General features: G+C 39.7%; 1 protein-coding gene across 3 annotated transcripts in view; it reads right to left on the reverse strand.

Annotated features, from left to right (window-relative positions):
- Positions 1–4,353: 4,353 nt before the first annotated feature.
- Positions 4,354–27,134, reverse strand: part of LOC149070189 (proton channel OtopLc-like) — a 96,165-nt gene continuing 73,384 nt past the window's right edge. For all 3 annotated transcript variants that reach the window (XM_089249766.1, XM_089249765.1, XM_089249764.1), the window contains 5 exons: positions 16,069–16,183; positions 10,747–11,017; positions 7,770–7,930; positions 7,435–7,615; positions 4,354–7,333 (listed from right to left, as the gene is read on the reverse strand). In XM_089249766.1, coding sequence (XP_089105892.1) covers positions 6,420–7,333; positions 7,435–7,615; positions 7,770–7,930; positions 10,747–11,017; positions 16,069–16,183 — 1,642 coding nt within the window. In that variant the 3' untranslated portion in view covers positions 4,354–6,419. The remainder of the gene's footprint in view (positions 7,334–7,434; positions 7,616–7,769; positions 7,931–10,746; positions 11,018–16,068; positions 16,184–27,134) is intronic.

Genomic DNA, 27,134 nt, shown 5'->3' on the forward strand with positions numbered 1-27,134 from the left:
CATGAAAACGATGGGTTTTTTTTACAAGCTTTCATTTTTCCACCCATTTACTTCTTGGATTACATTTACTACCAGCACTCAAAAGAATGTCAATGGATGGTCAACAAATCTTTGTCTGCTTTCTTTATGGCAGCCCTCTTTGAATGAAAAGTCTGCGAACACACACAATTTTCTGTCTTAATAGTTACTCCATTTTGCTTGAACCTCTTCTATAGTTTGTGTCAGGGCCTACTGTCAACCCCAAGTCGTAAACCCACCGAGATTACATGCAGCGCTTTTTTTATTTCCTTCCTCATGTTAATGTTACTTGAATAGCGGAAAAATTGCGAAAAATATATTCTATGCATTTTTTGTTTCAAATTAAATTTTTTTTAGTCAGAGTGACTAAAGAAATTTAATTCCACAAACTTCTTCGTGGCCCCCGTATCAGTAGCCGTGGCTCCCCTTCTGCCAGATTTTCATCCGTGGCCCCCCCTGGAATATCCTAGGGTCCCCCTGAGGCCATATGGCCCCCGGTTGAGAACCACTGATCTAAACCATAGTTTCCCAACCTTTTTTGTCCCATCGCCCCCTTCTTCAGAAATTTTTTTCTCCCATCGCCCCCCAACGCAATCTAACCCATAGGATTCTACCGCCCCCCCTGGAACATTCCATCGCCCCTAGGGGGCGTTAACGCCCACATTGGGAATCACTGATCTAAACATATATACATTAGATCAGCCGGCTTCACCTTTGATGCTGGGGGGGGGTGGGGGAGGAGAAGCATGTGTAACGTTATACTCAAAGCGTATTAAAGACGCTTTGATACGTATTGATACGTTTTGGTTATACTTGAACGGCCGTAATATTCGATATTGTCTTTGAACACTGCCATCTCGTTTATACTATTTACAATGAAAAGATTATAAGCCTTTTCTAAGATGTATTCAGTGCTGCCATCTATAAGAGAGCATTTGCATTTTATAAATTCTCGACATTTCGAGCAGTATGGCACATGACAAGATGATAATCGCTAAACCTGTTTTTAACCATTTTTTTGGCCATGGTTAATTTTGGACCACATCTTCTTGCCCCTGTCTTAATCCTTGGAGGAGGTTTTATCAGGCCAACCTTCCCTCATGCAGGAACGAGAATTTTGTTTGAATTGGTAGGTCTAACTCTCCGGACCCCTGAGCAAAATAAATAAAGTTCAGTGAGCTTTAGGGAGTTTGATACAGGATCGTATCAATCTCATGTCACAGTTCTAAGAGGGCTCCTTACTTAAACTGGCTTAACAGCTTACGTCAGGGGTGCACAAACTTTTGAGTCGACGGACCCTACGGTATTCCTACCACAAACCAGAACATGGCTCCCACTCTGTCCCAAAGAGGGATATAAGCGGTTATAAGCCACGCTAGAGAAAAGGAGGAGGAAAAGAAATCTAAAATAATAATAATAATAATAATAATTAAAAAAATAAAATAAAATAAATAAAATAATAATAATAATAAAATTGCAGTATATTTCTTGCAGGCAAACACGCAGAGGCACCCGCCACACCAAAAAAAAAAAACACATTGCAATGGATATACAGCATCATAAGGCTACCGCTCGCGGGCCAGAAATTGTGTGCATAAATTTATGCGCGTATAGCCCGTATTTTACGGAACGTTCCTATAATTTTCGCCTTCCCAACGTTCTCATTTTAAATGTTTCATTTTTTTCCCGTATTTTCAACAAGGCTTGAATTTTTATTCTGAACTGAACTGAAATCAAGAATAAATATTAAATACTAGCTATAATATCCCGCGCTGCCCGGGTATTATTTCCAGTTATTATTATTATCCGGGGTTATTATCCCCCATAGGCGAAGATAGACTTGGAAGTCTGGGGGGGGGGCAAGGTCATTATTGCAGGGGGAGGCACGATGATGATGTCAATTCATATATACGCATATACATTAGATATGCCCACTCCACTTTTGACGCTGGGGGCAATGCTCCCCCGCCCCGTATCCCCGTCCATGTTATCCCTCCCCCCTAATTTCTGTGGGAAGATTGATAATGTGGCAAACCATTATAAAGGAATAAACTATTATACATAATATTGGCAATATTGAAGAAGTGACAAACCATTGTAAAGGCATATGCGCGTCTGAAATTATAGAAATGCTTCCAAAAAAAAACCTCAATGAAGAAATGGATTTGTAGAATTGGTGAAAGAAATATAATATGTCAAAACTACTCATAGAAATAATTTCAGAATTGGTGAAAAAAAAGTATTTTGCAATTGGTGATCGTCCATAATTAGTGAAAAAATATTCTCAGAATTATCGAAAATTCATATTTGATGAAAAAATAGTTTTAGATTCAATGAAATACTCAAATAAAAGAAATACAGGGCGCCCCTGTTTAACTTGTATTCCTGGGCCTCAATGGGCCCACACGTTAGCCACTGTGTGTATGCAGATGCCACAGTATATGGCTCTCTTTAAGCCTCATGGACATTTTTTTCTGGCTCGCAACGTCTGAAAGTTTGAATACCTCTCCGTAAGTTGATTGTTCATGATCAACTCGGCTGTCGAGTCAACTTATGGCGGTCGAGCATGGGCTAGATCAGGGGTGGCCATAGACTAAAGAAATATGCATGTATTATTGTAAGATATGTACTATTATTACTCTATGGGGGTGGCAAACACACGGCACGCGTGTCACAAGTGACACGTGAAATTTTTTTTCAAAAATCAAAGAAATTCTCTCCAATTTTAAACAGTCCTTTTCTCATGAATGATGTACTTGCAGGCAAGGCCATCTCAAAAGCATCATAGGCCCTCGGGCAAAGTGGCGTTTTTGAGGCCATGTCTGGAAAATTCTCTAAAATTTCAACCACTTCTCATTTTTGTGAGGCCCTCGCCTCTTGAGGCCCCCGGGCCCATGCGTTAAGACGGCGCTGCTTGTAAGCTGCCAAACCTGTATTTAGTAGGTAGGCAATCTTAATAATAATCTTGTGATGATTTCCTATTGAAATGCGTTTTCTGTTCAATTTTTCATCTTTGGGCATTATTTTCTATATGTTAGAGATTCAATATCGACCGCATGGGGGCATGCATTTTGCATAATACAATTACATTATATACCCATGAATTCTACCGGGGGGGGGGGAGGATAAGCCCTCTTACAAAGTTTATTGGTGGGGTGGGGGAGGCAAACACTCCGAGTCCTCAGGTTACGGTGTCTGTGTCTAACATGGTATAGATAAAAGGAGCTTCTACCAATGTATACGTACATACACAATTTGCAATAACATAATCGAATTTACGACTCAGAAATAAAAACAATTTATAACTCAAAAGAAGAACAAACTGAACATTTTTAGGAATATACACTCGTGTGCAAAATTAGGAGAATTAGCACATTATGTCGAATTTCTGAAAAACTAATGGGCAGATTTTAATGCAATTTGGTAGGAATACACAGTTATAACAGAGAAAATAGAAGTATCATACAAAACTCATAGGACGCACGAATGATTGCCAGTAATGCTCATCATCGCAGGAATGTCCACAATCCACGTTGCGAGATCGAACCAAAAATGAATCTAATATGGGGTATGGTCCCATCTCACAGCCAGAAAGGTCGCACAGCGCGACGGCATATTGGACGCGAGGCAGTTGAGGAGTCCCTCAGGCAATCGGCCCCACTCCTGCAGTAACGAAGTTTTCAGCTAAGGGATGGCTCTCGGAAGGGGATGGCTAGATGCAATTGCCCTTCCAAGAGCGTTCCAGACATGTTCTATACGGTTTAGGTCAAGAGATCTGGCTGGCCAATCCATACGCCAAATATTCTCACTTTCCAGATAATCATTGACCAGGTGAGATCGATGTGGACAAGCGCTGTCGTCCATGAACAGAAAACAAGAGCCAACTGCGCCCCTGAAAAATCGAACATAGGGTTCTATACCTCTTAGCAGTCAGGGATCCTCTGTCAAACATATGGAGGGGTGTGCGGCCATCCAACATGATGCCCGCTCAGACCATGATACCTCCACCACCATAGTGGTCCATTTCCCTGATGTGGGAGGGATGGTATCGGGTCCCAGACTCACTCTCTCTCCAGATGAAGGTACGTAAATATAAGTTACGCAATGTTCAAATTCTCTCAATTTTGCACACGAGTGTAATAGGACAGCTGAACAATATTTTATAGGAAGCGAGAGAATGCTTGTTCCCCGTAAAGCGGGACATATGTTGTGCATGCTAAAATTCGTATAGCGGCACCCGCATCAAAAATAATCTTTATTGGCTTGGAAAAAGGTTGCGGTTGGTTAGTATTTTCACGTGACTCACAGACACAAAAGAGTAAAATACACCAGAACTGATTATATAATAAGACTTTATTCTAATAATTAAAGCAAATCACAGCACCTAAGTCTCACTCAAATATGTGAGTTTAATCACAAAGTTTTGGTTTTCATCTTCTAATAAGAGAAGCACAATCTAATCTCATTCATAAATAAATTCACACAGCCGACGATATACACATATATTTTTATTAAAATCAATAAACTAAATCTTCTTTTTGCACACATTACACTCTCTAAAACATTCATAACATTCATGGACACTGATGAGTTTGAAAGCACCAAAGCAATACGCAAGTAATTGAAAAATAATGCGCTACCAATCGTTCACGCGTTTGACTTGCCACCGCCAAACCACCGAAGGGAATTCGTGTTGGCGGTAGAAGATCGAGAACCTGTTTCGATTATGCGTTATTTATTGGTAGGGCACTTATTTCTTTTTCCGACTCCCACGCCACCAGGCGGTTAAAGCACTAAGAAAACCCCATTTTGGAGAGGCGTCATCAATTGGTAGAGTTCTAATTCTGTTTTGCTAGTGAGTTGAATAGACTGAAGAGCACAAAGAACCTGTTTTATGAGGTGTTAGGACACCTATCACCAATTTCGATTCCTATTTATTACCGCCATGATAATCAAAAGCTTGCGTAGACTGTCGAACTCTGAGAGCCTGTTGCGATAAGATGTTAGCGATTGGTAGGGCGTTGATTGAAATTCTTCAGGTACTAGATAGAAAATGAGTTTTCTCACTCTGAGCAAGAACTCTTGTTCTGAAGACATAGGATTTTCGTTCTGTAAAAGCGTATGCGATGGTTAGTATCTAAGAGTCTTGTTCAATAAAACATGCGCAGTGTAACGACCGAGGATTTTCGTTCTGCGGTTTAAGTTAAGCGGTCGTTAAGGATTCTTGCTCCGAAAAGCTTATGCGGTCGTTACGAGCTAGGATTTGTGGTCTGTTAAGCTTGCGTGTGGTGGTTACGAGCAAAAACGTGTTTTGCATTTGCGGTTGGTAAGAGCTATGATTCTTGCTCTGCGAAGCTTACGCGGTCGCTATCGAACAAAGATGGGCTTTGTAAACTTCGAAGGCGTATTCTACAAAGCTGATGCGGTTGGTAGTGAAGAAGTAGAATCTTTGCTCTACAGAACTTATGCGGTTATTTAGAACTAGGATTCCCCTCATCTGCAAAGCTTGCGCAGTCGTCTAGGGTTATTGCTCTGCAAAGCTTATGTGATCATTACGACCTATGATTTTTGTTCTGCAATGCTTATGTGCCTGTTGTAATTTGGTGTTCTTGTTTTACAAAGCTTATGTAATTGTTTAAATCTAGGGTTCTTGCTCTGGCGAGCTTAAGCGGTCATAAACAGTGACAATTCTTATTATTAGAACTTGTATGAGAGTTATATAAGAGATAAAGCTTATACGAACTAGAGTTCTCTTGTTCCTCAAAGCTCTTATGGGGTCTTTACCCGACACGCTATAAGCTTTTAACCTGTCACCGAAATTGATGTGTGTGTAGTACCTCACCTTCTTAAAATCTTTAATTTGAATAGTGACAAGCCCAGATATTTTGTAGCCCTGATTTCTCGATGAGACATGTTTCCTGTTTCCTTTATTTCGCACCTGCTAAAAATCAGAAGAAAAAAACGATGTGACAGTTTACGAAGAACGCAACAGAAGTTCAATGATTTCTGTTATGCCGTTTAAAGGGTTAGGGGTGAAGAGAAATGAATAGATTTGCACCTTTATAACTATTGGCCAAAAATTATGTGCCTTGCCTTGCAGAGAAATAGAGTTATGCATTCTGCCCATATTTACAAGTAATATTTCTTGGTAAACGTCATTCCAATGTACGTCAACGTGCATAAAATACATGAAATACATAACTGCGAGATAAACTTCGTAAAGAAGAACTATGACATATATTACATCACAACGATTTCTCACGAATCACAAAACGAGCTAACGCGTGACAATTGAAGAGAAAGTATATTTATGAAAACAAAAAACGAACTGACTTTCCTCTAAGGTGAAAAATGAGAAGAAAAAAAAAACAAAACAAAACAACATGGCTTCGAGTCTGTCTTCACGCGGAGACATTTTTGTATGAATTCTTCCAGACTTCGGCAAATGTGATCGAAGAGTGAAAGCGGTAGAAAATGCTTAAAGGTAGAGTGGCTCTTACGATGACCGTCCAGGCCATGAACCCGTAGAAGCCCAGCTGCACCGGGCTGGCCTCAGCCTTTTGCATCTCGAACGTGTATATGATCCACAGCGTAAGATTAGCCATCATCAGGAAGGCGACGACTTGCCTGCCGGGCTTCGTTTGATCGTGCTCGGGCAGGTACGTCGACCTGCATGTGATTTCGGCGACGAAGAGTGACTGCAGCGTGACCTGCACGATCGTCAGGCAGCTGGTCACCATCACCAGCAGGTTAGGAACATAGTCTTTCGGTGACAGGGTACCGGCTATGATCCCGAACATGGCGTACACGTAGAGACCGTAGGCGGCCACCGTTAGGAGAATGTCTCTCAGGTGGTCGGTACGATCCGCCTGAAATTTTAGTTGCTTGATTCTGAAGAAGCCGATGATTATGGTGAATATGGTCATCACCATGATGGCGCTGTGCGAAACGTCCGACAGGAAGATCGCCAACAGACTATATCGCTCGTTCTCGATCAGCACAAAAAATACTATGAGGCATATGGTCGCTATGACCAGGATCAGGAGCCCGAAGAAAAGACCTTTGCTGGAACCTGCGCAGTTCATCTTAGGTAACGTCTGGACGCTGGATGCCCTTGAGAGCCCGTCTTCGTACTCGGGGTTCCCGTGGAAGACGGGGTCCTTGCCGATGTTCTTCCACATAACGTATAAAACAGCGGCTCCGATGAGACTGTACTCGACAATGAAAGGGAACAGGAAAGGTGAAGAGTCTGACACGATGGAACCCATGATATCCTGTTTCTGGCAGGGGTTGCTACTGTTCATGATGTAATTCTCTGCAACAAATATATATATGATGATATTATATAATTATTTCAAACTGAAGCATATCATAATGTCAATATTGTCTGATTTTTCTTAATCTACTTTTACTGACCTCTGAACGGCAATATGAGTTCCTCGAGACTGCTCGGGTGTCCCCTTTCCTGCGACAGCCTATGTTTCACGATTTCCTGGAGCGTTTCTTTGCCAACTGTCCTTATCCACACGCAGATATTTGTGGCTACGACGTGCATCAAACCAAAACGTGCCAAAACTTTGAACTTATGGATATTCAGCTGCAATGAGATTGGCGAAACAAAAATCAATTAACACCACGTATACGAGAGAACATGACCAAAAGTCTATCATTAATCCGTATGCATTGCATATATATGCCATGCGTATAACCAAAAAGAGTTTTTTTCTTTCTTTCAATAATAAGACACTCACCCGAGCGTTGGCAAAAATGAAGTACATTTGGGCAAAGGTGAACATCATCTGCAGGACAGGGTTGATGCCAAGCAGTATACTATAGCAAGGAGACGTCGATGGAATCTCGAAAAACGATCCGAACTCCAAGCCATTGTAGACCATAGTTCCCAATCCAAAAGCTATGCAAAATCATATAAATGCAATTAGAATGATACGCTCATAGTTAAAATGAATTGACTATGTGCCTGTTGTGGTCTTTGTGTGTGCGCACATTTGGATGAATAGAAATTGTGCTTGTCGATTATTATTACTTTTTCCTTCAAAACTCCATGTAGTAGAATACCTCAAGTGGATACGCAAATGCTAAAGATCGGACGCGGCACACGTTGCACATCCCATCTCCCAGAGAGCGTGAAACTACTTTCTTTATTGCGCTACTGCAGTCACTCTCAACCTTTCATGGCTCAAATACAACCTGAAATGCGTACGAGACTGAATGCGTAAGGAAAAGGCCTAAAAATCTTGATGTTCTAAACCAGTAAATAGTGAAATGCCTACAAACACAAATTCCAACACTCCAAAATTAAGACAACATTGAAATCCGAACAAACCAGAATCTCGACTGCCAGAAACTTCGCACAATACCGGAATCCAAGAAGTCATATAAATATTAACAGACCCTCAAAATTCTGGGAAAATTCCAACGGACTGAAATTTTCAAAACAAAAAATTCCCCACGACGTCACCCCGACAAAACTAAAACTGTAATACTCAAAATTCCGATAACCCCCCCCCCCCCCCACCAAATATGCGTAGATAAATAGAAATATGGGACAAGTGTGTGTGTGTGTATGCTCCTAGGAGTGTGTAGTGAGCTTTAGTACCCCCAACCGCTCATATTGTGCAATGCTTTCCCTCTTTATACTTCGTTTATTATTTCTCGCCATTTTTGATAATTTTTCTGCTTACCCCATGAAAATTCTAGAGTACGAATGTTGGGGGCTACGTGTACTACAGGTTACGAATCATTGGCCTATTGAAAGGCTCTTAAATCATTAAATCTTTAAAATATGCCACATCTTTTTCAATTTAAGTAAACTTTTTTCCGATTTTAAGCAAACGAAAAGTGAAAAGTAGAGGTGGGGGGGGGGCTGTTTTATTGAGAAATTAACTTTACAAAATATCCAGGCTTATCACGCTAGAATAAGAAGCTTTTAAAGAGGTGAGATATCTCGTCAATGTGCCTCTTAAAGGGTTAAAAGACGTAGAGTACTAAAAGTAAGAGGCAGGATAGTCGTATAAGGAATCACAAGGCAACTAATGTATTCTAACCAAAAATTTTAGGTGTGGAGGCCAACGCCAATATTCGCCACCATGTCCATGTTCTTCTTAAAAATAATTTGATTTTGATTTTATTGAATCTTTAATTAGCTTAGCAAATACCGGCAGAAACAGCTATTGCATCTATTGGTCAAAAACCAGGACAACCCCAGATTAGGATGAAAATCCTAACTATTTTTAACGAAAGAGTTAAATTTATTAAAGAGTTAAAATCAACCAATAAATTATAGAAATCCGTAAGAAATCCTGGGCAGGATTTTCTACCGATTAATTTATCCGGATATTATTGTTTTTTACGGATTTATCATTTCTAGGTATAGGCCCGTAAAAAATTATATTCCGGGGAGCCAAAGATTCCAGCTATGAGCTCAGCTGCAGTATTTGAGGGCCCATGATAATATTAACAGCACACCTTGCACATCCCATCTCCCAGAAAGTGTGAAACTGCTTTCTTTATTGCGCTACTGCAGTCACTCGCAACCTTTCATGGCTCAAATACAACCTGAAATGGGCTGCTAAACATTATGATCGTAAAAATAGATCAAAATACGTTGACTGCACATTTGCATCATGGCTGCCAAAGAAAGCATTTGGTAAAATTGCACGTATGTGTGTAGGAACACTGGCATCATCGTCGATGGAAAAATTAAATAAACGGAAGTGTTTAAATTTCTGATATTTATATTTTATAGGCCCGGCGTCGGGCATGTGTAGTAAAAATTGCATGAACGGTCGAAATTTCTACATGCTTTGAGCATGTTGAACAATAGAGCAATGCCCAGCTCACACGGAGACATGTTGCATAATCATTACAGGTACCTGCCAGTGTTACTCGAAAACCTTTGGCTACTACTAAACCGTACACGCAGCTCGTCCGTATTCCTCCGCGGAACTTCTAGCGAATTGGTACATGTTGGAATGCGCATGTCCGTGTTGTGAACCTAACATGGGTTTTGTTTCTGTGTAATGCTTGTTAGGTGTGTAGTGTGCATCTGCCATCAGTGAGTGAAGTGTCGTGTGTAATGATGGAATAATTGTATCGTTGTAGAGGCCTGTTGATCTCTGTATCGAGACGTTTTAACAAGGAGATCGCCTCACACTTGTATCTTGAAGTTGGGAAACACAGAAAACCAATTCTGCCGACCACCACTGTGGTGACGGTGGGGTTCTAACACAGGTGGTCATGATGCGAGTCCGTCACTAAGACCACTCGACCACTACAGCGGCCAAAGTTTTTGGCTGATGTACATCTGTCTGCTACAACTGACAGCCATCCACCGTCACTTGCGTTTGCAGTGGTGTGATTCCGAGTAAAAAGCGGACGGGTACAGAATGGAGCCAGCTTGTCTTCTCTCTCAGTGGCGTGTCTGAGTTCAGTTTGGGGCATCGACTACAGCCACATCTATGGAGTGCGTCTGTTCTATAGTCGTTCTAATAGAAACAGCTATTGTATGATTGGTCAAAACCAAGACTCCCTGGAACCCAGGACAACTGACCATCCTAGATTACGACGAATATTATCAGAATTGAACGTATTAATTCGGATGTGCCCGATTTTTTTTTGACAATTAGTTTAAACAAATGTGAATGTGATACTGAATACATTTCAGTTTATTTTCAAAAGTAGATTGTGGAAATGGTTTCAAGTTGATACCTATCGCTCCTATCCTGAGGAAGAGGCTGCCGTGGCTCCGATCGTTCTCGGATATGCGATGCTTCTTGCCTCTGGTCACGGTGAGACATGTCGAGTTGATGTTGCTGTTGTCCGGAATGTCCTTCTTCGCTCCTTTCTCTCCGATCTTCAGCTTAAGGCCATCGAAGATGGTCACTTTCTTGGATGGCTTTGAAGCTGGCTCCCTCAGCAGATAAGCGTAAACGTACAACAAGAACAACAGACTCACTGAATATAGGAACACGTAGAATCCCTGAACAGTAAATAAAAAAAAAATATTTGCAAAGCCTGTACGATGGCAATTCAAAACAAAACACAAAAATGGTGAATTAAATAATAAAACATATAAAGAAACATCTAATAAGTACATTTTTGCGGTGATGGACTGTTTCACCAATTGGCCAGAAGCATTTCCCGTTCCCGATGAGGAGGCCGAGACGCTGGCACAAATGTTGTGCAAAATCGGGCGCCTCGATACGGAGTCCCCATGCTGATCTATTCCGATCAGGGAAGAAACTTTACGTCAGCGGTCTTCCTCGGGATGTGTAAACGAAACGGATGAAAAAGACGCGTTTTACTCCGCTTCATCCGGAATCCGATGGGGTGGTACACGTTATTTAGATACTTTTCTTAATTGGAAGTATGCTTCTAGGACCAACGCCAGTAAAGGTTCGTTAAATTCTAGGTTCGCCAGTAAAATGCTATACGCCCTGTTTACCTACACGCCCTGCATAGCAGGCATCTACAACCCGTTGATCGCGAGCATCGCGGTGCTCCCTGAAACATCCAGAGTTCTCGATACTCGTGCCAGATTTCGTGCTCGCGAGTACTTGGTCAATGTTAAAACTAAATACCTTGCACAAATTGCATTCAAGGATTGAAATCAATCCTGATTCTCCATGAATTCATACGTCAAACTTGCCGTAAATAGTGCTCTTCTTTTGTCGATGGATACAGGCAGTGCTCGCGACTAGAAAAATGTTGAAGACCTCAGCTGTATAGTATAGTCCATGCGCGTCTATTAGTCATAGCAAATCAGTACTTAATCATGGTCTTATTACTTAATTAGGTAATTATATCGGTACGTATTATGACGAGCGTACGAATTTGACTGAAATATTGTTGGGGTCATTTACAGCCATCGTGACGCAATAAGAAATCTCTACTCATTCAGAATACTCTACCATTTACTTTTCCTTATTTGAACTAGCATAACGTCTGGAATGCGCGTTTACGAATTTGTCACGGAACTGTCTCTGTGGTGAGTACCGATTAAAACACCACAGGAAACCAACTATGTTACCCCGAAGGTGAATTAATCATTGCACCATTAAAGTTGACATTTAACGACATATAGTACGTTTCTCTTCTTACAATAAAAACGACGAATAAATTGATATATTTTAGCTGCTCGTTCACCGAAAACGAGTTTGCATCCTATAATTACGTGAAGTCAACCATTGAAAGTACATTTAAACCATGTTCAGATTCTAGAAGGGGCCACGGCTAGATAAGACCCATAGGCCCTCGGGGGAAGAAGATCAAACAAGAATTCTTTTACGAAATCGGTGAAATTAACCTCGAAGGGAATAGAAATTTATCCAGAGTTTACTCGGTCAAACTTGTGTATTATATACCTTAAAATTCCTCCATAATGTTCCGAAATAACAACCAAGTTGTTCGGATGCAATACTAATAATACATAATAATAGTAATGATAAGCGACCGTTGTTGCTTGTATTTTCTATGGTTCTTTTAAACTACGGCCATCATCAAATTTAGGTCGACTTTAGATGCATCCAAGAGACAAGAAACAGTTTCTCCACTTTACGATTCGAAATGATTTTAATCGTTTTGACCTGGTGATTTTAATCGGCATTTTCGTTTTTTGCGTGGGTGATTTTTCTTTGAAAATGATTTAATTCCATCTTATTTGTGGAGAATCAATCCAACAGCATCTGAACTCAGTTTAGGAGGTCGTTAACTAGGCTAGAGATTGTTTTTGAATTTAGAATTATGCATTTGAGACGTTTGGGGGGGGGGTGTCATTCAAGTATTGCGTCATCATTGAATATCAGCAACAAGAGAGTGGGGTTTCGGATTTGCTGACATTTTACTGGAGGGTGTGATTTGAATGATGTTTGCGTCATCAACCACCCTTTATAAAAATATGAGGTATTCTTCACGGCATCTCACAGGGTATGCCGAAAACGAGAGAAACCTTTCCCTAGTTTTAGGGCACCTAAATAAACGTTCTTCCTATTGATAAGGCTTCTATAGCACGGGCTTACAACTAGTGTTCCGCGGAACCCTGGGGTTCCGGGACGGCTTTTTTGGGTTCCACATGATCAAACGCCGCGGAACCCTTAAAAATCCCGGAAAGCTTTCACAAAGAAGAAAACTTTCTTGTTGCTGATATTCGCAAAGCTGTTCCTTGTTTTGAATTTTAACGAGATAGTGTAGCGTTGAAAACAAATTCACACCACTTGGATCACTAACCTATATAGGGGGACTTGGGGGTCTGGTCCCCCCCCCCCCCCGAAATGTGAGAAAATGACCGAAAAAAGATGGCCAAATCCATTGTTCTGTCACTTTGGTTTTCCCCCCCGAACGAAATTTCTGGCTACGCCCCTGCCTCGTATTATTATACGCTACACAAATATCAACTGTTAAAACTTTGAAATCAATTTAACAATTTAATCAACATATTGTTTGCTTATAAAATATTTACTAATATCATACTGTATTTTTTTTTGCGTGCGGCACGTTAATCAAAAATTTGTAACGCCATTCAAATCGAACACTTGTGTATTTTCATTTAATAGGTGACAGAACCGGGTTCCAGTTTAATGATGTTTCCTAATCTAATACATCCTGTACTGTATAGTTTTTTTTCTGAAAGGCATATTTTATGGTTGATAAAATTTCATTTTTATCCATTTGTTGGTTATGGGCAAAAGGAAAAGGCACAAACTAACGCTTAACTACTAAGAAAGGCCCCATTTTTTCATGGTCAATAAGTTTACAAAATATGGATGTTTATAGACTGAGAATGTTTTCCGTGTTCATAGAGTTTTTTGCTGCGCAGAAGAAAAAAAAAATCTCTACATTGTATGAGGTAGCATATTATTTTGAGATTCGCTGTACAGATAATCGAAATTTCTTATGCAGAGAAATAAAAGACAACATGCCCTCATTTGGAAGAAAACAATAGTTGGAGGGCACATTTCATGGAGGAATAAAAAATTTTTCCTTTCCCCGAGAGCATTTCTGCGCTCATCATGACCCCACTTTTACCCATCCTGGAGCCAAGTCCCAGACTGAGATCGTTAGTGGGGGACCTCCTCTATAAAGAATTTTATAGTGCAAAACAAAAACGTGACACACTCAGATGAACACCCTATGATTCAATGATTAGCATCATGATTATTTCTAGTATGATTATTTCAAGCATTTTCATAATTATTTCAAGCATTTTCATAATTATTTCAAGCATTTTCATAATTATTTCAAGCATTTTCATAATTATTTCAAGCATTTTCATAATTATTTCAAGCATTTTCATGATTATTTAAAGCACATGCCAAAGTTCTTGTACAGGAGCTCTGGTGATGGGATGGTTACAATCAAAGCTCTTGATTCGTGAATATGCCTCCCGATAAGTTGACAGGGCTCTCTCAGTCCCAACCATGAGTTCAATCAGGCACGGTACGGAGACCCACGCCCCTCCTCCAACCTACAGTAGGACCCTCAGCTGAGACCTTTGGTGGGATCCCAGGCAAGACGCTTCACTGACCCCCGCCATTATGAACTTATAAACAGAAATGATGAGAGTAATCTCTGGCCTCAGGCTGTAGAACTGCCAAACCCACCACCTTATAGGGGGACATGCGGGGACCTCAGTTGAATAGCGGTTCCACTATATTATCTGACGCAATATGATTTATGATAATAAATATGTATATTAAGAGCAGAGCCCCCCCCCCTCCATGTATAGGGGGGGCCGTTCTTTTTTTTTTCTCGGGAAGACAAATTTGGAACCCCCCCCCCCCAAGCCTTTTGTGCCCCCTTTAAAGGTCGATTCTGTGTACACCCCTCATTAAGAGGTTGTGCCTAAGCCATCTATCATTTCGCCCTGACGCTATTGAGATGGCAAGTAGGGACAAACTTTTTTTCGGATGAATGTTCAAAAATTTCCGTATAACAGCCTCATTATCATCAAGGTTTCCGCTGTACAGCCTTACAACCAAGACGGTTTCCGCGAACAACTCTACTTTGGAAACCCCTTCCCTTAGAGCCACGTTAGTGGTCTCTCTAAATATTCCGCTGATCCTCGAAGTGCTCTGGAACTGTGCCGCGCGTCACTCAAGTGATCCATGATTATGTTGCGGATCACTTAAGTAATCTGGGAATGTATCGCAGGTAACTTGAGTGATGTAGAACTGCACTGCTCGCCGCTTAAGTGCTCTAAAACTGTGCCGCGGGTCGCTTAATGGAATCTGTGAATGGGCCAGGCCTACTTGAATGATCTGAAAATGTGCTACGGGTCGCTTAAATGCGCTGGAATTCTGCCTTAGGTCACTTAGGTGATCTGTAAAAATGTGCCTCTTAGTTCATTTTTGCAAATTTAGGTTTGAGGTGACTTGCCACATCAGGTAACCGCTCGGGCGATGGGTTTAGCATATGTTTTTGAGCAGAGGTCTTCAACCTTTTCTTAGTTGCGAGCACTTCTTGTACGGATCATCAAGAGAAGACCACCCTAACGGCAAGTTTGGCATGAAAATGGGTGACGCCAGGATGATTTCTGTCCTTGAATGCAATTTGTACGAGGTGTTTAATTGGAACGTTTATCAAGCGCTCGCGAGCACGAAATCGGACACGGGCATCGAGCACTCTGGGTGCATCAGGAATCACCGCGGTGCTCGTGAGTAATGAGTTGAAGATGTCTGGTTTATAGGGGGGGGGGGGGGTCACAATGAATTTCTTAAAGAGAAATTTTGAGTTCTCAGCCCTCAGATAGCATTGAAATTAGCAGAAATTGATTACAATAACTTATAAATGTATTTTCTTCCGAAATTTTAATTTTTTAAAATATTTCTTTCATGAAAAAATATCGTCTGAAGGGGGGCATAAGGGGCGCTCGTGCCCCTCGGCGTTCGTCTCTGATTCCAATATGCGTTGGGGGGGGGGAGGCAGAGCTGACGAAAGTCTGCTGACGGGGGGAGGGGTCAAAAATGGATAAAAATCTGCTGACGTAATACTTGAATGGCCCCTTTTTCAGACTAAGTGTATTTTTATACGTACCTCGAAGTAGAATAGCGGAACCCTCGGCGTGACGATTTCCGATGTGAAAAACACTACGCATATTACGACCAGTAACTGGGCGTATGTCGAACTCATCAGAATGAACTGCTGCGTCCTGCAATATAAATGTATATTTCAGTTTCATGATGGTTGTTGATGAAATAATCTAATAACTATAAGTCATATTAACACTTCATCGTTATTGAGGAATATTTTGGTTTGAAGTTAGGACTTGTTCGTAAGACACAATAAAAATTTCCACACAGTTAAATATATTTTTCATCCTTAAAATTGGACTTAAAAAAGTACTTATCAACTGGATCCTTCGTTAAGGATGAGGGTATGGTTAACAGAAAGTTCTTCTATTTAAAGTTATTGAGAAAAGTTATAAATGTCACATTATATTGTAAAGGAACGATAAGAGAAAATGTGCTACTTCCTCATCCCTCCACAACAATAAGTTAGGAGTTGGACTGGGGGCGAACCAGTCTCAGGATTGATGTACTATTGATGATGATGAAGAATGCTTATGGACTCGTCTTTAAACATAGACACAAAATAATACTCATGGAATCATCTTTAACCAACGAAATGGTGATGGTCTCGTCTTCATATTTGACTAAAAAACGCTTATGAATTCGACTCGTCTTTATACATGTTATTGCCAAAGTCCGAAGTGCGGCAAATTCACGAAATGGGCGAGAAGTTTGCCCAAAATCCGATTTTCAGTAATTATTCGGGCTTTGACCGCCCGATTCGAGAAGTAGCCGGAGATCCCTGGCCAAAGTTCGATGAGCTGATGTAAGACAGTCCGAAGGCACCAAATTCATTTTTTTTCCATCGCAAATATGTGATACATGGCGATATATAGTGGCTGTATTGGATTAGCTCCTTATGACGAGAAAAAAAACGTAGTTTTTCTATCAAATTTAAAAAAAAAATTATTATCGCATCGTGACTGCGGTTTGATGGCTAGCTAACGTGGACATGATTATCACGAAAAAATACTCCAGATGGTGATGACCTCCGAATCATGCCTTTTCTTTTTGGACCCTGGCCAGGGATCTCCAGCCACTTAACGAATTTATTCGCAAAAGAATGAAATTTGGACATTGGCCGAATCAACATTCAGCGAAATCGGCCGATTCGCGAACTGGCCAATTTCGGGCTTTGGTAGTAGCAACATACATTTTTATGCCCAAAATAAAAGTCTTAAGGAATCATTCATTCATGGATTAAAAAATAATTCATGAATTCGTCTTGGACTCAAAAGATGCTCATGTAGTCATCTTTTACCATGGACTCAAAACAAAAACTAATGGACTCCTCATCTACTGGACCCTCGTAAACAACGATAACGTGATAACGTCTCCAAGGTTTGTTTATCGAAAGTTATTCCGTACGAGTGAATTCAGCACGTTCCAAACCATTTAATGTCCAAAATTAATTAAGGGTTGAGTTGGAATGTAGCAGCCAGGAAAAAGTGTTTGACTAGAGATAAGTTTGAGACTTCGTTAGTGTTGAAATCCGTCCTTTACAATAGCAATAAATGAATGATCAAAATGAATACATTTTTGGAATAGGAAGAGAGAATCTGCTCAATCTCAATGGTTTGGCAAGATTCTTTTGAACGACAATTCGACTCGTATTTGCTCTTTATTAATTGACTTGTTCGGGACATCTAAAAAAAAATTTAGTCGACTAGTGATAGTGTCTGAGTCCACTAGTCCACTGAGATTGAATTGAGAGATTGATTGAGATGAGTCTCTGAGAGATGGCAATAAATGAAAATACGAATTTCTTTGACAGCATGTCTCATTATCATCATGTGTGAATCGAATACACACACGCACACACACACACACACATATATATATATATATATATATATAATGCCATGCTTCTAAGTGCAATATTCACTGTAATATTCGAATACGAAATATGGAAGCAATTTGGGGGAACAGCAGCGTTGAATGCGGGGTTTGAAAGGTTTTTTTTTGCATTAAACGCTGTTCTTTCCCAAATTTCGAATTCTAATATCTCTGCGATTATTGCACTTTAAAACATAGAATCTTTTTTGTTGGCGTCAGGAGAGACAGGGCAACAACCTCCTAATTGGAAGTTAGAGCACAGGGTGACCATATAAGACTTTAGATTTTTATTTCGTTACACACACTATTTTCACTCTCAAAACTGGTACAGGGTGATTTTTGAACACCTGTTGAGCATTTTTTAAAATTGGAATCATACCTCTACGATGGACGGTTAATGAGATAAAGGGCATGCTACTTCAAACACCAACTCTGGCCATATCGCTATATTGCAATTTACTGTCATTAATGAAATGGGCTGGGAATGATGGCGCTATCTATCGGTCGTCATTCGCTATCTATCGGGACCGTGATAGAATCCTTCACGGTGGTAGACGAGCATCTTAACACCACGACACTCGGGCGCTATGAAGGCCAAGCCAGCACTTACAGGACACCCAGTATATATATGTTACTGCAAAAAAAAGTGCGGCCTTTTCGTGAAGTGGCTAAAGCTCGATGTGCTGATGTAGGACAGTCCGGTAAGCGCCAAATCCATTTTATCATCGCCATTGTGTGATACGTGGCTATATATAGATTTGTATTGAATTAGCTCCATGTGACGAGAGAATAAAAAAAGAGAAATTTGAGAGAAAAAAAACTACAAAAATAATAATATAAACATAGTTTCGCGTCGTGACCGTGATATAATGGATTACCATAGCTGACGTGGACATAATTATCACGAAAGAAAACGCAAAATTGGCGATGATACCCAAATCATGTCTTTTGTTATCGGACTTTGGTAAGGCCCCAACCACTTTGTGAACTAGCTGGCCACGACCCGAAATTTGGACATTGGCCAAGTTGATTTGCAATGAAATTGGCCGATACGCGATCTAACCAATTTCGGGCTTTATTTATATACATATAAGTGTGCGTATATATTCTAACATCTCTTTCTTTCTCATGTCTAGCCTTGAACTTCAATAGCTCAGTTTTTTCCCTAATGTTATAGGAATTAGATCAATGTCAGGGAAAACGTGGGAATTTTTCCCTTGGAAACAAATGTGAAAGAAATGGATCCAGAGGGATCAACTTAGGAAGTCATTGAAACAGAATGTATCATTATAGCGTATCGTATATTCCAAATCTCATTATTATTATTATAATCCTTTCGGAAAGTAGAAAGAAAAATCTAGGAAAGTTCTTGAATGGAGATTAAAATATCGTAATATGGAACCAGAGAAAGTTATCATCGTATCTTTCATCAACTAATAAGTTTTACTTTTTAATCCACGAGGTCCATGAAATGCAAATGAGTCGCGCACGCTATTATACTTTGGTTGTAATGACTTCTTAATGCTTCTGATCTCAGATAATCTGTCTGTATTCAGAGGCGGATTTAACATCGCGCGCCCGGGACCCCAACTTCTGAAGAGCCCCGAAAAACCCAAACTTTACACTTTTGTTTAATTCAAGGGGCCCCAGTATTTTCTTTTTCGCCCGGGACCTCAACGACTTTAGTCTGCCACTGTCTGTATTTATAATTAGATATGTTACTGCCAAAGCCCGAGGTGTGGCCAAGAGTTTTTTTCCCATTGGCTGAGATTTTTTGCCACTGTCCAATTTGCAGAAATGATTCGGGCTTTGTTGGGCCAATTCGCGAAGTGGCTGGAGATCCCTGGTCGATGTTCAATGTGCTGATGTATGACGGTCCAGTAGGCCCCAAATCCTGCCGCTGTGGTGGTCGAGTGGTCATAGTGACGGACTCGCAGTACAAATATTCAGTCACTACAAATCACTCACTTCACTTCTGAGATATAGATGGCAGCACTGAAAAATCATACACAATACTAGATAAGCACTCGGACTGTTAGATACACACACTTACACTTCCAGCACAACTCACTAGGTAGTAAATTGCCTATGGCAATAGACCTGAGTTGTGAACGGTTTGAAAAAAAAAAGGCCCCAAATCCTTTTTTTTTTCATCGTTAACGAGTGAACATGGTTATACCTAGCAGCTGTATAGGATTAGCTCTATGTGACAAGAGAAAAAAAAAATTTAAGAGAAAAGCAATTTATATAATAATATAGACATATAGTTTTTTGTGTCAAATTTTAAAGAAAAATGATTGCCGCATCGCGACTGCGACGTGACGGGTTGCCAGAGCTAACGTGGAAATAATTATCACGAAAAAATGAGACACATAGCGACGGACGGCCCTCTAATCATGCTTTCTGTTTTCGGGCTTTGACCTGGGATCTCGAGCCAGTTAGCGAAATGGCTCGTCAACGCCCAAAATTCGGACATTGGCCATTTAGATTTACGACGAAATTTGCCACTTCGCGAACTGGTTGATTTCGGGTTTTGGAAGTGACAGATATATTTTTAAATAAAGTATCCCGTTTCATTATGTAATATGGTTTAATGATTTCCTAAATCATATTTTAAACCTTATATATATTGTCTGTTGTAGCTTTCGTATTTGTATAACATAATTAGAATAAAAACAGGTGAAAAACCCCGACTGTACTGTAAACTGAATAGATAAGCTGAATTCCCAACATCCCGAAATTCCAACAATACTTAAATCCCCTGAACTTGAAATTCTCACAAACTCAAATCCTGACAACTCAATGCTTAAATACACTGCTTCCCGAAAGTTGAGATTCAATTCACAAATACAATACCCAAAATTAAGTCAACAGAAAATTTCGTCAGACTTTTCGGCAAAATCCCCCCAGCAACTAAATTCTGAAAATACTGGAGACGACTACCAAGCAAATCCGAAATTCTGACGACACCGAAATCTCATTAAGCCATGATCCCGTCAAATCCGAAATTCTGCCAGCACACACACACACACACACACAAGAGTTCAATAATACCAAAATTCAAAACAGTTTACAACAAAAATAAAATGGCTATACAATTGAATTCCCACAATACCAAAAAAACAAAAAAGATTCCCGAAAGCACAAAATTGCTACAGCCTAATTCCTCAAATAGACAATGCTTTCCGAAAGTATGGGGATGCATATTCGAACATGATGAGGGGTTTCCTGAAATTAATTGCACTGGACCGGATGGAAATACGCAGATACTGTATCAAATGATGCGTCTGATTGCGATTCGCCGTGCAAAAATAATGCAAGTCATGTTTTATACAAATACAAATACAAATACAACACCACAACAGGCAAAATGCCCAACGAGGTGGCTGATAAAAAGATGCCCATAAAAATATGGTTGTCATATGTTTCAAAAATACAGCAACCCAATTAAAAATGCAATTAACACAAATTACAAACAATATATACACATGATAAAATATTATACAATGCCCATAAAGAATACTTATGGTTGTCTTATTCTAAGAATGGATAGCTTCCCGATTTACCCCAACATGTTTATCGTATTTCTTTTTAAACGTGTCAATTGTGTTACAATTTACTACCTCCGGGGGTAAGCTATTCCATTTATTAACAACCCTATTGGAGAAAAATTCCCTGCGACACCATAACCTTGCATTGTCCCTCACCAATCGATACTGGTGTCCCCTTGTAAAAGCAGTCGATTGGCGGTGTACTAAAAGTTCATGGTCCATCCTATCCATCCCATTGAAAATTTTGAACACTTCGATCATATCTCCTCGACACCTGCGTTCATCCAATGTAAACATATTCAAAAAATGAAGTCTTTCTTCATAACTCAAGCCCTGTGTGCCAATAAGGACACGCGTAGCTCTTCTCTGCACCCCTTCAACCAAGTCTATGTCCCTCTGTAGGTATGGTCTCCAAAACCTTACAGCATACTCCAGTCCAGGACGAACTAAGCCTCGAAAAAGCGGAAGAATGACTTTAGGAGAACGCGAAGAGACCTTTTTGAAAATGAGACCAAGCATTCTATTCGATTTTTTGACAACCGCTGAACAATGTTCAGAAAATTATATAGAAAGTGTTAATCGCTATGTAGAATTATAGTTGTCTGCCTTCTTATAGAGCAGAGGTGCACAACCTCTAGCCCGAAGGGCCAAATGCGGCCTGCCAAAGGATTCCATCCGGCCCACGAAAAGTATTCCAGTTGAAAAGTATTAATACGCGCAACACATTACATGCGCAGGCTGACCGTATTTCCTTCATAAAAAATAAGGAAATATGGAGGAATATAAAGAATCCATATGGGTTATCACCAATTATCGCCAAAAAAAATTTCAAAGGCAAGTGAAATTGCCAATCACACAAAAAAATTGCTAAAGGCTAGTAGAGTTACCAGTTACAGTCTAGAAGTTTTCAGAGCAAAGTAAAAATGTAAATTACAGTCAAGAACCTTTCAAAGGCAAGTAAAGTTGCCAATCGCAGCTTAAAAACATTTCAAAGGTTAGTGAATTTCTTGATCTCCAAAATTCAAGTAAGCATCGTTGAAAATAAGGGAAAAGGCAGGACATTTAAGAAAAAGGTAGGACTACCGAAATTCCGGGATGTCCCGCAAAATGCAGGTCAGCCTATATATAAGAGTTTCTCGCCCTCGAGCAGCAGAATCACCGCATATCTAGCCCGCGAAATGGAAAGGTTGGGTATTCCTGTAATAGAGTATTTAGGCTTATTTTGTTCATTTACGAGCACCATCTCCACCCGTTATCTTCAAAGCCACCGTTATAAGAACACCCCATGACGATTCTAACATTCGCGTAAACTCAGATCAGCACAATGGCAATCTTCAGAAAAAACTTGAATCTAGCTTTCAAGCCAAATATCTATAATTGAGCACAAATTCTGAATCGATAAAATTTGAATGTATTAATAGAAATTTTGAACTTTTACAATATTTTCCTTGATGTGCACTCTCTTCAAAAATACATTCTTCTAAGAGAGTGTTCTATTCCAGTGTTTCTCAACCGCCGGGCCGTGACATTCATACCGGGCCGCGACAGATCTGCTGTTTCCTTTTCCCCCATTCATGTTCCGTTAATCATGTGTTTGACAGGGCCTTCCCCTTACGAAATAAATAAAACCGGGCCGCGGGCTTCCAAAGGTTGAGAACGACTGTTCTATTCCAGTGTCTCTCAACCTTAAAGCCACTAGTATGGCGATAAGGATGCTTTTAAATTTCTATTTACGTGCAGAAAATACACACACACACACACACTGGTCAGCCGTGTCGGTAATATAAACCAAATAAAAAAATGGAATAGAAGTTAATGCAATACTTTATAATTACAGAGACAGCACTGAAGAAACGTAAGCAGTGGATGTTCAACTGAAACAAATGAGAATTTTATCCTCAATTCGTTCATCAGGGTGCCGTACATGAGACTTCAACAACTCATACCTCCTCCATCATCCTTGATTGCCTTTAATATAAATAACATTTAAAATGCATTCAAACTTAATTTACGTTTGCGTCGATATATTTTACTAGGGGCCTACTTGGATTTCTTGCTGACTTCAGAGCAGTGATAGTGCGGATGAAAATCTTTAGTCTTTTTTTCTGATTTGGGGATTTCTCTAAAAGATTTGTGTGCGTCAGGAGGTTAATTGTGTTGTCTTGAGCATTGATGTGAATGAGTCTAATTTTCTATTCATTTTCCCGTTCCGATATTTTGGTATAGAAGAGAAATGCGCATGAATATTGCTTGAAATAGAGAAGCTTTGCGTTAGGCCCATTGCTGCAACCTATCAAAGAGAAACCAAACTATTTTCTACGACTTTTTTAACTAAAATTTTATTTGTGTTTTAAACTAGGGAGCAGCATGAAAATAAATAATATGTGGTGTATATCACATATATTGTTCTTTTTAATGTTGTATAATGGTGTTGATCTTATACGTCAAGAAATTCTCTAATATGCTTTAATGTTTTCTGCAACAGCGCTTAAAGAATGTGATTTAGCGGAAAACATAAAAACATAGTAATCGATGTTTTAATATATTTTAAAAGATCAAATTTACACTGTGCGCAGTTAAAAAAAATAATGATATGTAAAATAATATGTAGCGTTCTACTATATATTGTTCATGTTTATGCTGCAAACGGTTTAAAACTAACAACCGATTTCATTTGAAGAATCATAGCGGACAGTTCTGTTTTTATTCGATTGGTGGCAGCAGAAATCGCAAATCAATGATGTTTCTCGAATGTATAATAGTAGATTTTGGAATATATATGTATAATAAGCGGAGGTTGGGAATATTTTTCTGCCATTATTTTTTGCTTTATCGCCGGTTCTCAAAATTATTCCCCTCTTTTATGGCGGTCCACGAAATGGTTCGCTTAATTTCCCCGGCCCGCAAGTAGAAAAAAGTTGAACACTATTCTCTTATTAGTTCCATTACTAAAGGCACGTATACAGTATTGTACCCCTTGCCCTTACATAATAGACGGCTGACGGAACTTCGTTATAGCTTCCGTCACGGTCAGAAGATTGCTGACGGATCAGGAATCAGTAATGATATACAAGGTGAAAAGATCTACGCCTGATAAAAGTGAGAGAAATGATTAATTATTTTATTCCTTAATAAAGCAGCAGACGTGGTAGTAATTTCGCCCTCGGAAGTTCAGTTCCTGGTGTATTTTGTAGATGCATGTTTACGCGCTGTTGATGTCCTTCAGTCATATTTAAATAAACATTTTGTGGCAACATACAGAGGCATACGTAGAGGTAAGTTGACACAGGTGGCACTTGTCTCCCCCCCCCAAAAAAAAAACGATTAAAAATTAAAATACCTGAAGCAATAGCTGTATATGGTATTCTAATCAATTTCTGTTAACTTTCGAAAGTTGATAACTCAATATTTCTCTGGACGAAATTCCTTGTGCCTCCTTTCAAAGGTCGATCCTGCGTACGCTCCAGGCAACATGGAGACAGTTAAAAGTCTACTGAGACGGCCAATCTGGTTTTAGTTTAAAAAAAATAGGATTTGATCAAATTTGATGTTGTTATTGCAATTTCTTTCAAGTGTGGATAATGTAGTTAGAACATGTAGAAATATATATATGAAATTAAAGCCGATGTTATATATAAGTATATACTTCACGTGAATCTACATTTTGATAGCTTCGTGAAATGTTAAATCCCGGAATTTCAGTCTACAATAGTTTACAAACCTTATTTGATTACTGAACTTCCTTCTAAGAGAATGAAATTACTAATACCTCCCTTTGCTAAGCCAACCCTTTTGACCCCATATTGAAGACTTTAGTGATTATCGCCTGATTCGTTTCACACCAGTCGTCCTTTACTCAGCTCGCGACTGCATTCCATGCGGACGAGTGTGTTCGTTAAATAGTCTTGAGAAAATATTCTATGGTTCCCAACTTCGAAGCGCGAATGCGAGTCGATATCCCCGTTAAAAAGTCTCGCCACAGAGATCAACAAGCCTACGACAATATAATTATTCAATCATTACACTTCGCTCATAGTTAGAAAAATTCATGGCAGCACTTCATACAACAAGCATTACACAGAAACAACCTTCACGTCAGGTTCAATACACATACACGTACATTCTAACATGTACCAATCCGTCAGAAGTTCCGCAGAGGAATATGAACGAGGTGCATGTGTGGTTCAGTAGTCAGTAGTAGCCTTGAGAAAATATTGAAAAAGTCCACACTTAATGAAACACCTCACACAAACTCGGAAAAGACGTTCGTGTTATAAATAAATAGATAATTATATTTCATCGATTACTACTTACCATCACAACCTATGAAGGGCGATTATCAAATTACAGCTTCATTGTTCACGTGGAGAAGAAGGGAGATAAAAGGAGAGATACCGTGGAAAAAACCGGATGACATGAAAAAAAGTAAACAACCGCGCTGTGCCTGCGCAGATACAGGAAGAGGCACGAGATGCCATTTAGATCGGAACATTTTTTTCCGTCTGCTGTTGCATAAAATGAACGGAACTTTCAATTCGAAATGAAAGGAACAACCGATCAAAAATACAAATACAAATACAACACCACAACAGGCAAAAAATGATCGCAATATTTTTTGCCTTAAATCAGTGGTGGAAGTTCGCTGACTTTCTGGACAACGAGATCAGTCTTGCAAATACAGATATCTGCGCGCGACTTGTTTATCTCTTCAAGTCGTTTCCATTGGACGACCGGCCTCAGCATCTTCCAGGGGAAATATCACCCAATTTATAAAAGTTTTTTTTTTTCCTAGAGCAGCAATTCCCCTATTCGTGCTCTGCATATCCCATAGAGGTACATGAAGAACTATCCAGGGAATATGCGAAAATTAATAAGTCAAGTCCGGGGGGGGGGGGAACGTGTAACGCAATGAAAAAGTGTAAATCACATTATAGTTATTTCAGGCAAGAAGATATGCATTCTTCCTACTTATATGCGAAGTCGTACATTCCTAGCAGTACGCAAGCCTTCTGACAATATAAATGGAAAATACAAGACTCCTATGAATTTCAAGGAGCACACAGGGAGCTCTGCACGTATTTTAAGCTTAATCACAAATGTGGAGCATTCAAGTGAAGCCCGGCAGGAAAATTTTGACTGCTTCTAAAATTCAGTGGGGGGTTCTATACACCTTAATTAATTACAAAATTTGTGTAGGCTATAAATTTACTCAGAAATCAATTTAATGAGTAGAGTGTGACTTGGGTATTGGAGGGTATTTTGAAAAATTCTAAATTATTTTCCTGAACTCAATGACGTCCTAAGATTGAACCCCCCCCCCCACCTACCATAACCATCGATTCTCCCACAATACTCATCTTATATCAATCATACCCCCGTAATAAACCTTTTGTTCCGCAAAAATAGAAATATCTATAAAAAACTCGAATGAAATTTTAATTTATTTAATCAAGAAAAAAATTAATACAGAGTACTCTATATCAGTGATAAAAATCTGACAAAAAATACTCCTCCCCATGAATTATTATGACCCAGATCACTGATGCATTAATATCTCGCATGTTAACACGGTTTATCCTCACCGAGATGAGTTAAGGTTACACGTTGTACTGTATAGAAATAAAAAACCCCAAAAGAACAGTGA

Source organism: Pholcus phalangioides, unplaced genomic scaffold (assembly GCF_987345545.1).
Source record: "Pholcus phalangioides strain wild (caught in Gottingen) unplaced genomic scaffold, Ppha-v1.0 ptg000022l_1, whole genome shotgun sequence".
Lineage (NCBI taxonomy): Eukaryota > Metazoa > Arthropoda > Arachnida > Araneae > Pholcidae > Pholcus > Pholcus phalangioides.